The following is a 19135-nucleotide window of genomic DNA, read 5'->3' on the forward strand; positions in this document are numbered from 1 at the left end:
CACGCCCCGCTCTGCGCAGACTCGCACCGAGTGAAAGGCGTGCGGCTCAAAGTTGTGCTGTTACGCAACAATCAAAGTTTTTGTGTTGTTCCGTAATAATCGGCGATCAGTTATAGTGATAGTGTGTAATGGTGATGAGGACTGTAGATACACTAGTGCACCTTTAATCGTTGGGTTTATCAGTATATACAGACTTTGCAATCATTAAGCCCATCTGTGTACTTGTATGGGTTAGCCCAGCTTCCTTGTAGCTCTTTTCTGGTTTCACTTTCTGGTTCCTTCTAAATCAACGCCCTTTACTGTTTAACTAATGAGCAACAATAAAGAACACAGTTTTAAATCATTTAAACTGTTTGTGTACATCCAAAAAGAACTTAATGTGTACATTCCTCCCAGCATTCCTCATATATATATACACACACACACACTGTAAAGCCAGAAATGTTTGCGACCTGTTTCAATACACAAAGTATGTATTGTTAGTGGAATTTGATATTCATACCTAAAATGTTTGCATTTTTTTCTCATACGTGAAAAACGCATAATACAAGGCTCACAGGCTTATGATATTATCAAGTATTGTTCATCCTTGTTAGACAGCTTTTTGGGTCTTCCAGCCCTGGGTTTGTCAATTACAGATGATGTTTCTCTGTACTTGTTGATTATGCTTCGGATACCAAACCTTGAAAATCGAGTGATGCAAGCGATTTCACTCAACGTTTGTTCTTCTTTGTGCAAGTCAAGGTTGTTATAATAGTAGAAAACACTAGTGGAGGCTTTGAGTAAATTGTTGATGCATCAGAGTAGAAAGATGCAACATGTCTAAAAATTTTGCACAGCAGTGTGTGTGTGTGTGTGTGTGTGTGTGTATATATATATATATATATATATATATATATATATATATATATATATGAGAGAGAGAGAGAGAGAGAGGACAGCCCAGCTTGCAGCTGTTTTCAGGTTTCACTTTTTATTTCTTTCTAAAGCAACACCCTTTACTGTTTAGCTAATGGGAGTGGCTAAAAAACAAAACAACATGCAAACCCTTGAATGAAGTTTAGCCCACAGCAGAGCGCTATGGGATTGAGACCGCAGAGCACGTTTCCCTGCCTGCCTCACATTCCTCTTTATAAACAGCATGCTCTCATTTTAAGACAACAGTGTGAGCGTGAAGTCAGCTTCAGCAACCTGCAACTTTGAAACCTTATCTGAGGATAACATGAAAATGGATAGGTTCCTCAAATGAAGTGTATAGACATTACCTGCAGCCCACTCCACACCTCGCCCTGAGCCAGTTCATTCAAGATGGATCAGTATCCAGCTCTTTATAAACCCTTTGGCTTCTCAATCTCGGACTCTGGGATCCTTTAAATGCAGCAGTTTGCAAACAGCAGTTGATTTTAATAAAAGTAATAACTTGAAAGTGTGATGGTGGTATTACTGGAGTGTAATTCAGCACGAATAGCATTTGAAACACATGATGGTCGTCTTGTTTAAATCGCCTATGGCCGCTCATGCCAGAATCTACACCATCATCCCTTGTTCCCTGGGGTTCGTTTTAATAAGTGTGTGGTGTAGCGTATACGAGCTGTTCATGTGTCTCTATCCACTGCTGCCACACAGTTACAATGGAATAGTTGCTGATGTCTCTGGGACTGTGTGTTTCTATTGTTAAATACACCCTTGGAGAAATATTGGCTAACCACGGCCTTGCCTCAGCCTGCTAACCAGTACGGCTGCAGAGACAATCTTGAGGGTGTTTCTCATTGGAACGATGCTAAAATGTGCAACGCAAAAAAAAGAAAAGAATAAGATCACAAGTCAAGTGTTTGAAAATAACTGGTTTATTCCTGAAAGGATACATTTTAGAAATCAACGTAATATTGCAATCCACCCAAATTATTATATATGTTTCCCTGTTTGAAAGTGTGGTGTAAAACAATTCAATGCAGCGGTTTGCTGCACAGGTATGGTACCGAATAAAAGATAACTATTAGTAAACAAACCAGCAAATAAAAGTGAAAAGAAAAGTGAGTCTGCAGCAACGTTATGGGTTGGGTTTCTTCTCCAGGGTCTCCAGGTAAGAGATAAACCTCCTCAGATTCACTTTCACATTGTGCAGGACACACAGCTGATCAGGGCTGTACTTCTCCCTGCCTTCCTTCCGCATCTACAGAAGAGAGGACAGAGACAGCACCATTTGCCAACAGTTACTAACTCGCTACAGAAGAGAGAGGACAGATACAGCACGATTCCAATAGGGTTACTGACTCGCTACAGAAGAGAGAGGACAGAGACAGCACCATTTACCAACAGGGTTACTGACTCACTACAGAAGCGAGAGGACAGAGACAGCACCATTTACCAACAGGGTTACTGACTCGCTACAGAAGAGAGAGGACAGAGACAGCACCTTTTAACAACAGGGTTACTGACTCGCTACAGAAGAGAGAGGACAGAGGCAGCACCATTTACCAACAGGGTTACCGACTTGCTACAAAATGCATTCTGACAGTACTGTATTAAGCAGAGGGAACACCAAGCCCCTCTTTCAGGAACAGTGGCTTGAAACCTGGTTCCAGGAGACCTAGTTTGAGCCAACTTTGTTATACCAATCCCGTCTCTTCAAACCAAGTTCCAAGCCACAAAGTGTCTTTGTGTTCCCTCAGCTTTACAGGTTGCATTAAATACATCTCTGCAACTCTGGTCAACACTTTACAAGGGCTTTGAACTTTAATCCCAACAGCATATGTTTTGCAAGATGACAGATGCAGCCTTTTCTACTCATAGTGCGCAGTTGTGAAAGAAAAGTTTTTGAGGAAGGACTTAAAAAAAAAAAAAAAAAAAAAAATCAATATCTGCTACACAAGAAACCCCTGGGCTCCATACAAGATACAAACCGCTGCATTTTAAATAGGGCAATGTTGCCCCCTGCCAGTCTCGCTCCTCCTACCTTTGCTTTGAAGACAGGCTGCAGAGTTCTCAGCGCTGGAAGCAGTTTGATGTGGCGGGCCGCTCGCTCAGCCTCCACTCCATCAGCAAACACATCGAAGATGGCGTCCAACGCCTCCCCCGTCCCCACCAGACTGGGGTCCTTCGTCGCCACTTGCAGGAGGAAACTTCCAATCATCTAGAGAATAGAACAAACCACATCGTTCAAAGCATCCCTACAGAGCTTCTAAACAACTAGAGAACAAACCAGATCCATCACAGCATCCCTACAGAGCTTCCAAACAACTAGAGAACAATCCAGATCCATCACAGCATCCCTACAGAGCTTCTAAACAACTAGAGAACAAACCAGATCCATCACAGCATCCCTACAGAGCGTCTAAACAACTAGAGAACAATCCAGATCCATCACAGCATCCCTACAGAGCGTCTAAACAACTAGAGAACAATCCAGATCCATCACAGCATCCCTACAGAGCGTCTAAACAACTAGAGAACAAACCAGATCCATCACAGCATCCCTACAGAGTTTCCAAACAACTAGAGAACAATCCAGATCCATCACAGCATCCCTACAGAGTTTCTAAACAAGTAGAGAACAATCCAGATCCATCACAGCATCCCTACAGAGCTTATAAACAACTATCCAGATCCATCACAGCATCCCTACAGAGCTTCCAAACAACTAGAGAACAAACCAGATCCCTCACAGCATCTCTACAGAGCTTCCAAACATCTAGAGAACAGAATAAACCACATCCTTCACAGCATCCCTACAGAGCTTCCAAACAACTAGAGAACAAACCAGATCCCTCACAGCATCTCTACAGAGCTTCCAAACATCTAGAGAACAGAATAAACCACATCCTTCACAGCATCCCTACAGAGCTTCCAAACAACTAGAGAACAATCCAGATCCATCACAGCATCCCTACAGAGCTATCCAAACATTTTCACGAGTCAGTAAGTGATTAGTACAAAAGAACGTGTTGTTTTATGGTAAGAACAAAATGAACGGTGATCACTCCTTTCCTAGCGATTGGTTGTTCTCAAAACCTCAAATCAGATGTTAAAAAGATCCCAATGACTCCCCACTCTGTGTAAACAGCAGTCTGCTGTGTCCTCTGGTCCTGGATTCTGTCCTGCGCTTGAAGTATTGGCAAAGCATTAACTATGTCAACTCCTTTTAAGATTTGAAAATCAATCAAGTCCCCCCTAATCCTTCCTTGACTCAGCTCCCTCATCCTATGCATGTGTCCCCTTCCTTTGAGCCCTGTTGATTTACCTGCAGCTTGCCTGCAGTGTGGTGCTGCTTGGCCAGCGTGCTGCCAGTAATCCCCAGGATGGCGATGGCGTTGACCCGCACGCTGGTGTGACTGCACTGAGCCGCCGCCTCGCACAGGCCAATCAGCTGCTGGGGGCTCATGCACTGTGGGAGAGAGAGAGACGGGTTAGAGACTGCGTTGCCTTTCTTCAAATCTGTTTGCAAGCTTTTAGGTCATATATAAATATGTACATGCAAAAGAAAAAAAAAAAAAACACAACACTGGCTTGTATATGCAAGCAAGTAGCTGCCTAGCCTCTGAGGTACCCCAACTGATTGAAAAGTTCCCCGCTGTCTGAGTCAGAACTCCCAGTCTCTCAAGGCACGACACCAGGGCGTGTTTCTCAGATAGCAGCTTGTGCTCAGTCTCGCTCCTACCTGAGGTATATTTCTAGAGGCCATTATCTGCAGCAGAGACCTCAGTGCACTGGTGACAGCCTCCAGAAACTCGTCTTCCTTAGGAATCTCTGAACAACAACATTCATAAAAGGGTTAATCCACATCACGGACAAACAATACACAGTGCAGTTCACACAAGAACTGTTCACTTAAATACATTTTAAAAAAAGCACATTTCCAATACAGATTGGTTTTTTTCTTTCACTTTGAACACATTCAAATCACTTATAAAAAAGTCAGTTCTACTAATAAAAACAACTAACGTGAACACGCTTGCGAGGGCGTTGCTCTAACCTAGTCCTGAGAGAGAGGAACAAGGACACTCCTCACCTGGCTGGGAGAAGACGAGCTGGGACAGGTGCTCCGCGAGAGCCTGGAGAGCGACCACGCCCCCCAGCGCCTCTCCCTCCATGACTGACAGCATGTTGTGGAGGCAGAACAGAGCTCTGCACTGGACCCGTTGCATCCTGGGAAACCACAACACAGTCAGGCCTGCGCTTACAGTGCCAGGCACTCCAGGGAGCAGGTAAACATCAGTATCCAGGAGACTGGAGGACAGGCTGACCCCAGACAGCTGTGCAGGATGCTGCACAACCTTCTACACTTTCACAGCGTCCACACACTGCTAACCTCTTTATTTCACTGTCTGACTTGCACAAGGAATTAGTGAAAGCCACCTGTGCAGTTAACTATAGGATTGTATTATCAACATGGACAACAGACAACAACATACAAACGTTAGCAATCCGAATGCTGGCACCCGTTCTGCAGTCTTACTTTTTAACTAAACTCTTCCAGGCTGGACACTTCATACAGGTGTCTAGAGCAGCACTGCTGGGGAATTCCGTCTTCTTCAGAACCTGAAGAATAAAAACCAGGGGAACACGTGTGAGTGCACCTCTAGGAACGCTTCAATGGACTGTTCCTCTCGCTCCAATGGGTCTATGGTATGGTCACATTGTTGAGAAGAGCAGGACGTGTTTGTCATTTGTACAACATGTCTTGTATGTTTGGAAATACAGCTGCCACCTCTTAGATCAGGCGGGTTTGTGTTAGCGTGATACCCACAATAACCCTGGACGGTGCAATTGGTGGAAACTGTACTTAAAGATACATTTAAATTCAATGACAAATGTTATGACTAAAAGTCCTGTTCAGTGTCTTCCATGTTGAAGTGAGTTTCGGCTCTTATTTTAACAGCACTGGATAATGTGGGCTCCCCCTTGTGGTACAGTGTGAAGATAGTGCCACGTTCCAGACATTAACATTGAATAGGTGTGACAGCACAATTACAGTAGGTCACATAGGCCAGGAATAAAGGAAAATATGGACATTTTATAGGCAACAAAAAAGCAGAATTTCAGAGAAGCGAGAGAGAATAAATGCAAAAAGAGAAATAAGAGCAAAAGGATGGCATTGTCAGGTCAAGTGGAAGTATTTGGTAGTATTCGAAGCTGAAAGCAGCAGTATATTTCTGTACTGAAGTGGAATCATTCTCTCCCTGCTGGCCCATACCTTCTCTGGGAGGAGGAAGCTGATGAGTGCGGCGTGGATCTCCGCAGACAGGCACAGCGGAGACAGCACCTGGGCACCGCTGGACTCACACAGAGAGCTCTCCGCACACATGTCACTCTCATCACTGCTGGACAGCTCCTCCCACTCATCATCAGAGGGATCTGAGCAGGAAATCACATCAGCATTGAACATTACAATACATTAACCAGAGCATAGACCAGCGCACGCACACACACAGGGTCTGAGCAGGGAATCACATCAGCACTGAACATTACAATACATTAACCAGAGCATAGACCAGCGCAGCACACACACAGGGTCTGAGCAGGGAATCACATCAGCACTGAACATTACAATACATTAACCAGAGCATAGACCAGCGCACGCACACACACAGGGTCTGAGCAGGGAATCACATCAGCACTGAACATTACAATACATTAACCAGAGCATAGACCAGCGCACGCACACACACAGGGTCTGAGCAGGGAATCACATCAGCACTGAACATTACAATACATTAACCAGAGCATAGACCAGCGCACGCACACACACAGGGTCTGAGCAGGGAATCACATCAGCATTGAACATTACAATACATTAACCACAGCATAGACCAGCGCACGCACACACACAGGGTCTGAGCAGGGAATCACATCAGCACTGAACATTACAATACATTAACCAGAGCATAGACCAGCGCACGCACACACACAGGGTCTGAGCAGGGAATCACATCAGCACTGAACATTACAATACATTAACCACAGCATAGACCAGCGCACGCACACACACAGGGTCTGAGCAGGGAATCACATCAGCATTGAACATTACAATACATTAACCAGAGCATAGACCAGCGCACGCACACACACAGGGTCTGAGCAGGGAATCACATCAGCACTGAACATTACAATACATTAACCAGAGCATAGACCAGCGCACGCACACACACAGGGTCTGAGCAGGGAATCACATCAGCATTGAACATTACAATACATTAACCACAGCATAGACCAGCGCACGCAACATTAGAATTTATCAGATTATATACCAATGCAATCCAAAACTTCTACAGTAGGCTAGGAATGTATAAGTTTGGTGCATAAGGGTCCCCGTTATTTTAATGAGGACCCTGGAGACACTCAATCAAGTCAAGTAGTCAAACAATCCACTTTCACACCACATAATGTAAGAGACCCTTGTAAAGGAGAGGCTTCATCTCAAGGATCAATGCTGGACTGAAAAATGTACACAAAAATATAAATACAAAGTGAACAATAGAAATACCATCAGAACAGCACATGTTGACGATGATCTCCAGGCTGGTCTGCTGTGCCGATAACAAGGCCATGGCTTGCTTCACTTCTTCGTTCTTTGGCTGGAATAAAACACAGGAGGCATGCCAGTCACGTGACTTGTGCTCGTTAGCCAGTTGAGAATCAGAGCTTGTGAACGGAGTGGAGCAGGACCATTTTGCTAGGAGCGTGGAGTGGATAAAGAGCCAGAGAGGAAAGCCTCTGGCTCCCGCTCCAAAAGATGTTTTGCAAAGGAAAGATATGACATAAAAGATATGATCCATAAACGATGCAGATTTTGCGATGCTCTGGCAATATTGTGCAATCTATGAAATCGACCTGTATAATTAAAGTTAACAAAATAATCAATAATATCCAATTTGCTCAGTAAGAGTGTTATTACAACAGGGAAAGCCACTGTGAGCTTGTATATGAACCATGTTAACTGCAAATTCACAAAGCTTACAATTAAAAAAATCTTCAACCACATGGTATGTGCAAAAGGGCCAGTGTATGATAGTATCCCAAGCCGAAATACGACCCCATTGGCGTGGGGTTAAATTCTTTTTTCAGATAGCTGAAATGGCGTTGTGTTCGGCTTGGGTTGTCTTGTGAATGAGCCCCTCGAGGTGCAGAAGATTAACTTTACCCAAAGCGTTTTCATCACTTCATGTAAAAGTGAGATTTAATTATTCTCCAGGGAAAAAAAAACAAAAAAAAAAAACTTTAAAAACCCCACTATTGCTGTAATAAATATTTTGCAGAGTTGTTTTTTTTTTTCCTATGTGTGAACGTGTCAGTTATAGTTATCAACTGAATTTTTCACAGAAATTAATGTTTTAATAATCAGTTTTACTAAAAACATCAGTACTCACTGGAACCGGAGCCCTGCTATCTGTACCGAAGCAGGAACCAAGTAGCTGATTTCAAAGGAACCGGTTCGCACATCTCCACATTTTGGAAGTGATTTACACTAGCAGTGGAGCAGAGAGTGAGTGGAGCTGGGTGCAGAATTAGAAGAGCGGACTGAGGAAATAAAGCCTTGGAGCGAGCTGTTTCAAAAAGGAAGAGAGCGAGGAACTGCGTTTATGAGCGCTCCACTCCGCCCATACGCTCTGTTCAGAATCCACTCTCTCCCACTGTGATCAACAGTGGCAAGGGTTACGTGATGATGATTCCCCTACTTACTGGGAGCAAATCAGAGATGTCGTTGTCAGCGCTGCTGTTGGGTTTGCCCCTTTCCGCGTTGCCCTCCTCCATGCCGTCCCCCTCCCCCGGCCGGTCGCTGCAGGGCTGCACCTCCCTCTCCACCCCCTCTTCTCGTCTCCGGGACTCCTGCTCTTTCAGCTCTAGGATGGCCTGTCCTGCATCCACCTCCAGAGTGTGGGAGAGAATCCTCATCACAGCGCTCAGAGTCCCTGCCTGGCTCGAGGAGGGGAGCGCGCTCTTCAGATTCCAAACGCAACCTGCCAGGCGAGGAAGCAAGCGCAGCAAACAGGCTGGTTTAACGAGTGCTGGAGGGAAGCGCTACACCCACAGAAACCCTGCGTTTCCACTGCCCAGCGCTGCTTGGGTTCACCCTCTCCAGCATCAATCCCCCACTGGGCAGTGTCTCCGGTTCTTCAGAGCTCTTTCACTCCTCCCCTGCTTGCTGAGACCTGATTGCACTATAAACGAGTGGAAGTGCCGTACAACTAGTAAAATGTATTTTAAAATACTAGTGAGCACACCTTTAAAATGAAACCTGACAATGAACTTCTCATACGGTTCATATTTGAAAAGCTGGGATTTTGTTTTACTACACTTGGGCTAAACCATAGCCCTTTTCCTTTATCTTGAAGGGAAGGTGGTTCTTGACCTTGGTCAATGGTACCTGCAGCCAGAGTCCTGAGAAGAAGGTGCTCCATGGTGCTTTGTGAAGACATCATGACCGACTCCAGAACCTGCAGAGATGACGGCGTCAAGCGGCACAGGAGCTCAGGGTTGTCCTCGGTCACTGTCTGCAGACAGTAGGCTGTGGAAAAGAAATTATATTGAACTCTCTGCAAAAAAACGATTCTGAGCAGCAAAGACCTCGCTGTGTTTCCTGGCGAATGCTCCACCCATGAAGAACACTCACCTGCAGAAACTGCCAGCTCCACGTTTTCACAATGTCTCTCGAGACACGACATGACAACGTCCAGCAAGCCTTCCTTACTGAATACCGACACAGCCCTGCTGCTGCTTTCACTGCACAAACAGGACGAAGCACAAACCCGTGTGAGTACAGGGTGCCACTACTCAATTACCATACCCAGTTTGTATTGTCACAAGCTATAGATCAGATACATTTCTTCAAGTTTTGAGGTCCTTATTCTTCTGTTTTCTTTATTACAGGTTTATTTATTACTAGCCAAAAGATCCAACAATCCAATAACGATATAAGATGTTTTTTTAACAAGATACAAAAGCATTTGAATGTAAAGAAGTTGATACCTTCTATATACAGATATACCTAATCCTGTATAACACTGCTGAAGCAATAGATGCATTAAAACCATCCCACACAGAGGCACGTTCACAGTAATTGCTCTTGCCCAAGGCTTTCACTTACCACACGTTCCACAGCAGGTTTATAGCCTCATTGGCTACGTCTTCTGTGTAGTTTTTCTGCTCATCTTTAGACTTTGGCAACGGAACTGAGTTGGAAAGAAATCCAGCACTGCACTGGAAACATACAGAAAGGAATTCAAAGACAGGGAGGGAAATAACACTCCCACCGCAGAGCAGTCTGATCCACTCCTGGTTTTACTAGGACTCTAATGCAATAAGGAGTCTTACTTCCAATTCCCATTGCTGCACAGAGTACAGAAAGAAAAATATGTTTTAAAAATGTATGGTCAGCCCATGAATCAAGAGATACTTTCGTCTATGGGCAAAGAAACACAATGCAGATATATACACAGCCAGACAGCCTCCCCCTTCAACATAGCCAGACAGCCACCCCCTTCAACACAGCCAGACAGCCACCCCCTTCAACACAGCCAGACAGCCACCCCCTTCAACACTGCCAGACACCCTCCCCCTTCAGAGCCAGACAGCCACCCCCTTCAACACAGCCAGACACTAACCTCCTTCAGCAGAGCTACAAGGGGCGTCATGACGTCCTGCTTCACCATGTCCTCACACACCTCGAAGCCGCCACACACACTCAGATTCCTGTCACAGCACATTATCACAAACAGGATGCTTAAAATGAAAGGTTCTGATCATTAAAATAGCACAATGTCATTTCAAAATAACATTACCAACATGCTGCATTGATTCCTGATCAAGAAAAACAGGACTTGATAGCATTTAAAGACAATTACATGCAGAAATGCTGTCTGTAATCATATCATAAGTCAAGCATATGATGATCCATAAATGTATGCAGTTCAGTGCATTTTTTTATTTATCTGTAGCGCTCACCCTAAGAAAAGAAAAATGTGAGCGGGTTAAACTATCTTAAAAGACCCAGTGAAAGTAGAAAGTAGCTGGAGTAGGACTGATGTGTAGATAGGTAAGGCATGCATGGAGAGAGCACTAAACTGCAGCACTGACCTGAGAGCCCCTGCAGCGGTCTCCCGCACAGCAAAGCTCTTGTCCAGCAGCATGGGTCCCAGGCACCGGACCACGTCCCTCTGGAGGAAGGAGGGGATGACCTGGGTCTGCTGGACCAGCCGTGAGATGCTGGCACAGGCAAATTCCCGAATATCCGGACTGGGACTCTGCAACTGAACGAGCAAGCAGGGATTACATTGGGATTGATTAATGTGACACAGACATCTGAATTTCACTGCAATATACTGTATAGCACACCCTGATACAGACATCTGCAATATCTTAAGTTATATACACACTCCTCAGTCTACCTGGCTATATCTACCATGCTATGTGAAGACGTGGGAAGCTGAAACACTGTAGCTAATTATTAAAATAGCGAATTTCCAGTTTATCAATTACTTTTCTTCTTGGATAGTTCGAAGGTAGACCATACAGGCATCTGACATTTCTTTAGAATTTACAGTACAATATTGAGGTTATACAGGCATCTGACATTTCTTTACATTACAGCCTTACCCTGTGAGCAAATATTGTGTAAGCAAGTGGTGTAAACAACTCAGCATTTTTACTCAGGTTCAGATGTCCGTACAGTGCCTTAGAGTGACGTCACTATTCCACTATCTGGCTAATGTGACGTCGTACGTAATAATGATGTCATCACTAGCCTTGGTGTGTTTTCCATAGCGTGCCAATTCATCGGACCCAGACAGGGTAAGCTGAAAGCCACCGCTGCTATTTATTCGGGTGCCATTTCTTTGTACATGGAAAAATTAAAAACAATAGTTTCAAGCAACAACAAAGCTTTTTATAGTATTATTGTGCGATACACTATTTATCAATATTTGACCGCTCTCTCGACGCCTTTACAATTTTAATTGACAGCACTTACTTTTTCTAGTAAATCGCCGGCTGGGGAGAAACCTTCCCCTTCCTCTGTCTCCGCCTCTCCTGCATTATTAACATGTTTGCTGTTCGGGGAGAACTGGGGTCTTTTAAACTTCCTCGACTTGCTTTTCCCCATTGTTTTAACTCGTTACTAGTGTATTCCTGAAGCGCCACAGTCTGTGGATCACCATGTGGGTTTCACTGAGAAAACGCGTCCATGATCTTTTTAATTGAAGAGCGCAGGCGCCGCTTTGTCACGTCACACACAGGGCTGGCTGGGCTGCAGCATGCCGTGCTTGTTACTTGGTAGGCAGACCATAGGAGTCTTGTTTTAGCTGCAACGAACTAAACACTTTCTTTTTAAATACGGTAGACTAGTTAATAATCGTTCCCATAATACTATAGTTGGTTGACAAAACATAGGGCTTCATTCACATTCCTGCTGTTTGTCAGTTTGTATTCTGCTACAGATCATCTAGTGCATGTTCTTTCCAAAATTAACTAGAATGTATGTTAAAATAATGAGATCGACAGATTTGATTTTTTTTTTTTTCTGTACACTTAATTTCAGATTACAAAAAAAAACCCAAAACATAAAAAGCAAAACAGGCATCCTTCAGACAGAAGACACGGGTTAGTTACTACACGTAAGAATCGGTAATAAAACGAAGGCTGGATCACACATGGCAACCCGTTAACACTGCTGGTTACCAATGACCATGTTTTTTTGTACAGTACTTCATATCAGCAGCACACTTATTAATATGAATGAGCAGCTTACAGTACAAGCAAATGAAAGTGGTTTTAGGGTCTGGAACCATGTGCCGTAAACAAATAGTTTAGTTTTTATCTTCAGGCAAGTAAAGGAAGGTGTTCAGTAGAAAAGATACACATTGACAATGCTCTAGAACCATGCGATAGAAAGAGAAAGCCCATCTCGAGGTGCCATCTCAGTGGCAGACACATCTCCAAATGCAATCAAATAAAAGGTTATTTGTTTTGCATGAATATGATACAACAAACATACAAATTAAAAATATACAGTACTTCTCTAATAGAACTTTTGTACCTATATAATTATGTATACCTATTTTTCTAGTTGTATTAAATAGGTTTGAACATCAGTAGACATATATATATATATACACATATACATATATATACACATATACATATATATACACATACACACACAGTATTTATTTATATTATATATATATATATATATATATATATATATAGATATATATATATAATATATATATATATATATATATATACACATATATTTATTTATACATATACACACACTATATTTATTTATACATATATACACACACACACATTATATGTATTTATATATACATATACACACACACACACAGTAAAAGCAACTCACATGCACGGTTTGAGATGTCAGTGTTCAAAATCAGCAGCTGGATTTACACCACCTCCACTGTCAATTGTAAATCGATCAGCTTCGCCGTAGAGCTGCACAAACCGATTACTTGATTATTGTTCCTCAGCTCTCCATCAGGAGGTGTCATTGGGCTCCTTTCCTATCCCGGGTGAAACAAGTGAAGAAACAGCTGCTTGGATTTGAGATGATCGCTGCTTTTCTCAGACTCTGGAGAACAACGATCCACACAAACCCAAGCAGCTGCTTCTTCACTCGTTTCACTTGGAATGGGAAATTAGCCTGATCACCAGCAATGACCCTCAGCACCCGATTTTTGCAGAGGTGTCAATCCCACCCGATAACAATATACAAGACTGGCTGGTACAGTCCAAAAAAAACATAAGGAAACAACGAGCAAAAGTATCCATATCTACTGTATTTAATAAAATGTTAAAACAAAATATATACAATATTAATAGTAGCCAACAGTTAAACCGTTTCAGTGTATATATTCCTTATTTGTGAGGTGGTTGCTTAACACAGCGGATACAAATACAATACATACAATACAAAATAAATTACACATTTTTTTGCAATAGATTTGAAAAAAAAAAGTTTCAATTTCAGCAAGCTAATTGTTTGTCTTACAAAGAACATGCATCATCATTTCAAGGATCATAGTCCTTTTAACAATGATCCACAAATGGAAATGCATTGGCTGTGATCCCCTTGTGATAGGATGAAAGTTCATTCTTATAAAGGCAACGCACACTGGGCTGTAAAAGGTACACAAGCAGCAGCACAGGGAAACCCCCTTTTAAAAGGAGATCCTACAGCTCTGTAATCCTTTCGACAAAATATTGGAGCCCATCGTGTGATTGAATTAACTGTTTCACGTGAAGGACGCTTGCATTTTGTGGGAGTGATGTCACTTCATAATGTCATGTTACTGCTCAACAAAAGTGCCTTCTGTATATGCCTCAGAATCAGCAGGCCACCATGCAAGCTACAATTCATCTCACTACAAAACACACACCCTGGCTCAATGCTTCAGCAAAACGACTGCAAAGTGAAACTGAATTAAAACTGTCAAGTGTCTGAACCATGTCAAAGAAGCATGGCAGGACACACTAGTTTAGTACCAATATTGAGTAGTACTGACTGGGATTATCAAGAATAACTATGACACGATAGCAAAGAGCCCTGACTAAACTATACATCATGGCCTTGAGATTTCCCTTCGGACTCTGGGTTAAAAAAAATAAAAGCATGCACACCTGCACGAACACGCACACGTACATGAACACGCACACGCACACGGTCTCTTCTCCCACTCGTGACATTGGCATGACCATCACCACCTGTGGCCTCAGCACACACACGGTCTCCTCTTTACACTGGCATGGTCATCCCCACCTGTGGAGCCAGGACTCGAGTGACAAAGAGGGGAGCACAGTTACAACAGAAGCGACCAAGCTGGGGCTTCCTTGGCCTCACTCGTATGCATAAGCTAATTTACATAAGCAAAAATTTGAAAGTGCTGCAGCAACACTGAATTACATGAGAGAGGAGATGCAACACTCCACATGGATCTTTGTTTGTTTTTATAGAACAGTAACTGTACAAATGCTTTTACTTGATTTTATATATAATTGATTTATATATATTATATATATATATATATATATATATATATATATATATATATATATATATATATATATATAGATAGAGAGATAGATAGAGAGAGAGATTGTTGTCACTTCTGCACTTCTTACTCACTTTGGTAATCAATTCAGAAGCTTCTGTGTAGTGTGCGCTAATTTAAAAAAGTTTAACAGATTTATCTTCTTGCAGCAAGCGTTGTTGAATGACGTGTGCTATTGGACATGAGGCCTGGGCTTCAAGATGAGTTTTCCAGTCTGTGAAACAAGAGGCGAGAAACTGTTTAATAAACACAGAACGCTCCAATCTAAAATAAACAGCGTCAGCGTGGAATATGGAGATACATCGTATCAAATACAAAAGACACTGACATTTTTGCAGTTCCAACCAATTTCACTATTCCACCTTCTACCCGAGTATATTCAGTATGTATAGTATACTGGGTAGAAATCTATTTTCTCTGATCACTCAAAATCCACTTACATCATCACATGACATATTGTACTCTGCTAGTACCGTCCGACACCGGGCTGCTATTCTGTGAGCATTGGTTAAGGGACAAAACAAGGGTTCCTGCTTCCAGACTCAAAAACTTAAAAAGATGTTTTTCACCAATTGTGCAAGTCTTTCTGCTGGGGAGGAGCGGGTCTCCCACCTCAACACTCCTTGAATCCCGCAGCTGCCCCGCCCGCGTACGTTTCCTCATAAGCACACCCCTATTTAAATACTGTCACTAAAAGCAGTTTTAGCACTTCTAGTAAGAAAGGATACATTGATGGTGCCACGACTCGCTTGTGTATTCCAGCGAAGAACAAGCCTATCAGAGTTATGCAGCTAATCGTGAAAAACGGATGATTCCATAGAGATGTGAAGAAGGATACCTGTGAAGGAAATCACACACTATTTTCAAAATGACATTTCACAAAATACAAATCAGACCTGTTGTGAAGGCCACCACCAGAGGCCCTGCTTGTCATGAGCACTCTGAAATAATAATAATAATAATAATAATTATTAATATTATTATAATAAAGCTTACCTTCTGTGTCTCAGGATCTATTAACCAGTTCCAAGCTCCAGTAGCCGTGCAAACAGAAACCACTATAAGAATCACTATCAAAACAAATTAAATAAAATGCTTTCATTAGATTTAGTGACCATGTAAATTCTTTACACAGTGATAAAATAGATCATTCCTCATAGTCAGTAACAGCAATGGGGGGGGGGGGGGGGGGGGGGGGGGGGGGGGGGGGGACACACACCATCAACAGAACTGAGAAACTGTCGCAGAATAGCCCAGTTAAGAAAGACGTTTCATACTCACTCCGCCAGCGACCTGTGGCAGGCTGTAAACAGGAAACGTATTCTGTGAGTCTTCTTTCAAAGGCTTTGAGATCTAAAGGAGAGGAGTTAAAGAGGGCATGAGCAGCCAGCCTACAGGACACAAGCAGCTCTGTGTTTCTGCCATTCTGTTTGCACCTGCCCAAAACCTCCAGAGACCTGTATCCCTGCAGGAGGCGGTCACTGGATTGTGTTTCCAGCCTCAGAGACCTGTATCCCTGCAGGAGGCGGTCACTGGATTGTGTTTCCAGCCTCAGAGGCCTGTATCCCTGCAGGAGGCGGTCACTGGATTGTGTTTCCAGCCTCAGAGACCTGTATCCCTGCAGGAGGCGGTCACTGGATTGTGTTTCCAGCCTCAGAGACCTGTATTCCTGCAGGAGGCGGTCACTGGATTGTGTTTCCAGCCTCAGAGACCTGTATCCCTGCATCATATTAACTCTTTGTTGCTATACACACACACACACACACACACACACACACACACACACACACACAAAATTGTCTTTGAAATTAAAAACATTATTTGCAAAATAAAACGTTATACAATTTTACATTTACGCACGAGTCTTGCTTTTCTGTTCAGTGCAACAAATATAAAGCTGTTTTAGAAAATTCAATTCGCTTTTCTCATGATTCTGACTTGCAGCTGCCACACTCGGGTTCTGTACCTGCAGTGACAGCCAAGTTTCCATCACATACACACGCCCCCTTTCTTTGCAAGAACCCAATTCTAACAGTAAAAGGACCCATTCTAACAGTAAAAGCACCCATTGTAACAGTAAAAGGACCCATTCTAACAGTAAAAGCACCGATTGTAACAGTAAAAGCACCGATTGTAACAGTAAAAGCACCCATTGTAACAGTAAAAGGACCCATTGTAACAGTAAAAGCACCGATTCTAACAGTAAAAGGACCCATTGTAACAGTAAAAGGACCCATTGTAACAGTAAAAGAACCCATTGTAACAGTAAAAGAACCCATTGTAACAGTAAAAGCACCGATTCTAACAGTAAAAGGACCCATTGTAACAGTAAAAGGACCCATTGTAACAGTAAAAGCACCGATTCTAACAGTAAAAGGACCCATTGTAACAGTAAAAGAACCCATTGTAACAGTAAAAGAACCCATTGTAACAGTAAAAGGACCCATTGTAACAGTAAAAGAACCCATTCTAACAGTAAAAGCACCCATTGTAACAGTAAAAGGACCCATTGTAACAGTAAAAGCACCCATTGTAACAGTAAAAGGACCCATTGTAACAGTAAAAGGACCCATTGTAACAGTAAAAGCACCGATTGTAACAGTAAAAGCACCCATTGTAACAGTAAAAGAACCCATTGTAACAGTAAAAGGACCCATTGTAACAGTAAAAGAACCCATTGTAACAGTAAAAGCACCCATTGTAACAGTAAAAGAACCCATTGTAACAGTAAAAGCACCCATTGTAACAGTAAAAGGACCCATTGTAACAGTAAAAGGACCCATTGTAACAGTAAAAGGACCCATTGTAACAGTAAAAGAACCCATTGTAACAGTAAAAGAACCCATTGTAACAGTAAAAGAACCCATTGTAACAGTAAAAGGACCCATTGTAACAGTAAAAGGACCCATTGTAACAGTAAAAGAACCCATTCTAACAGTAAAAGCACCCATTGTAACAGTAAAAGCACCCATTGTAACAGTAAAAGCACCCATTGTAACAGTAAAAGGACCCATTGTAACAGTAAAAGCACCGATTGTAACAGTAAAAGCACCCATTGTAACAGTAAAAGCACCCATTGTAACAGTAAAAGCACCCATTGTAACAGTAAAAGCACCCATTGTAACAGTAAAAGCACCCATTGTAACAGTAAAAGCACCCATTGTAACAGTAAAAGCACCCATTGTAACAGTAAAAGCACCCATTGTAACAGTAAAAGCACCCATTGTAACAGTAAAAGGACCCATTGTAACAGTAAAAGGACCCATTGTAACAGTAAAAGCACCCATTGTAACAGTAAAAGGACCCATTGTAACAGTAAAAGCACCGATTGTAACAGTAAAAGAACCCATTGTAACAGTAAAAGCACCCATTGTAACAGTAAAAGCACCCATTGTAACAGTAAATGGACCCATTGTAACAGTAAATGTAAATTCCTTGCCATGCTGTGTACCTTCGGCCTGCTCCAGTGAATTCATAGCTCAGCCTCTCCAGCAATTCTGCAACTTGTTACTGGTGTTAAACCCTGACCCAGGCGCTCACCTGCAAACCCCACGCTGACTGGCTGGCTGGTCGGCCGGCCCTTCCCGCAGTCTTCTCCTGCTATGTAATCTTTAATGTGATTGGTGCAGCGGTTAAACTGCAGCTCCTAAAAGCGAGATCACGTCACAGACAGCGGAGCCAGAACCTGGAGCGCCCCCTGTCGGTATTCCGGGTCCATTGGAATCCCTGTTTTAAATGTACAATACAATATCAAACTTGTTGTTGTTGTTTTTTATTTTTAAATACACCAAGAGCCAGTAATGCTGCTTAGAAAACAAACAAAAACAAATGTACATCATTTTACTGTAACATTCTGTAAAAGTCAATTTAATGTTGACCACACTCCTAAATTAATATAACTGCTGTAATTAATTAAGCTGTGTTGTTGGAGGTTTACCTATTCAAGTAGACATTTGCTAATGAACCAGTAAATAGCTGTTACAGATGCGGATCACCACTTTATCGACAGCAGCAAAGATATTCAGTGAAATAGATAGTCGCTGACGGGATTGCTGAATCCTGGTGTT

General features: G+C 42.6%; 2 protein-coding genes across 4 annotated transcripts; both read right to left on the reverse strand.

Moving 5' to 3' along the window:
- Positions 1-1831: 1831 nt before the first annotated feature.
- Positions 1832-15228, reverse strand: LOC121325898 (HEAT repeat-containing protein 3-like). 2 transcript variants are annotated; one of them, XM_041268972.1, is made up of 15 exons: positions 15143-15228; positions 11074-11246; positions 10602-10689; positions 10085-10197; positions 9611-9720; positions 9365-9505; positions 8680-8957; positions 7484-7574; positions 6194-6354; positions 5456-5538; positions 5009-5145; positions 4658-4746; positions 4241-4384; positions 2957-3133; positions 1832-2173 (listed from the first exon to the last, which is right to left on the reverse strand). In XM_041268972.1, exons 2-15 carry the CDS (start codon positions 11124-11126, stop codon positions 2051-2053), a joined length of 1788 nt encoding a protein of 595 aa, XP_041124906.1. In that variant the 5' UTR covers positions 11127-11246; positions 15143-15228; the 3' UTR covers positions 1832-2050. The 2 variants fall into 2 exon arrangements, with proteins under 2 accessions (XP_041124906.1, XP_041124905.1); XM_041268971.1 differs by lacking the exon at positions 15143-15228 and adding an exon at positions 11966-12213.
- Positions 15190-18608, reverse strand: LOC121325900 (nuclear envelope phosphatase-regulatory subunit 1). Of its 2 annotated transcripts, none has more exons than XM_041268974.1 (6): positions 18520-18608; positions 16350-16421; positions 16065-16138; positions 15797-15906; positions 15509-15563; positions 15190-15282 (listed from the first exon to the last, which is right to left on the reverse strand). In XM_041268974.1, exons 1-6 carry the CDS (start codon positions 18542-18544, stop codon positions 15241-15243), a joined length of 378 nt encoding a protein of 125 aa, XP_041124908.1. In that variant the 5' UTR covers positions 18545-18608; the 3' UTR covers positions 15190-15240. The 2 variants fall into 2 exon arrangements, with proteins under 2 accessions (XP_041124908.1, XP_041124907.1); XM_041268973.1 differs by having other exon boundaries at positions 18508-18559.
- Positions 18609-19135: the final 527 nt, after the last annotated feature.

Source organism: Polyodon spathula, chromosome 13 (assembly GCF_017654505.1).
Source record: "Polyodon spathula isolate WHYD16114869_AA chromosome 13, ASM1765450v1, whole genome shotgun sequence".
NCBI lineage: Eukaryota > Metazoa > Chordata > Actinopteri > Acipenseriformes > Polyodontidae > Polyodon > Polyodon spathula.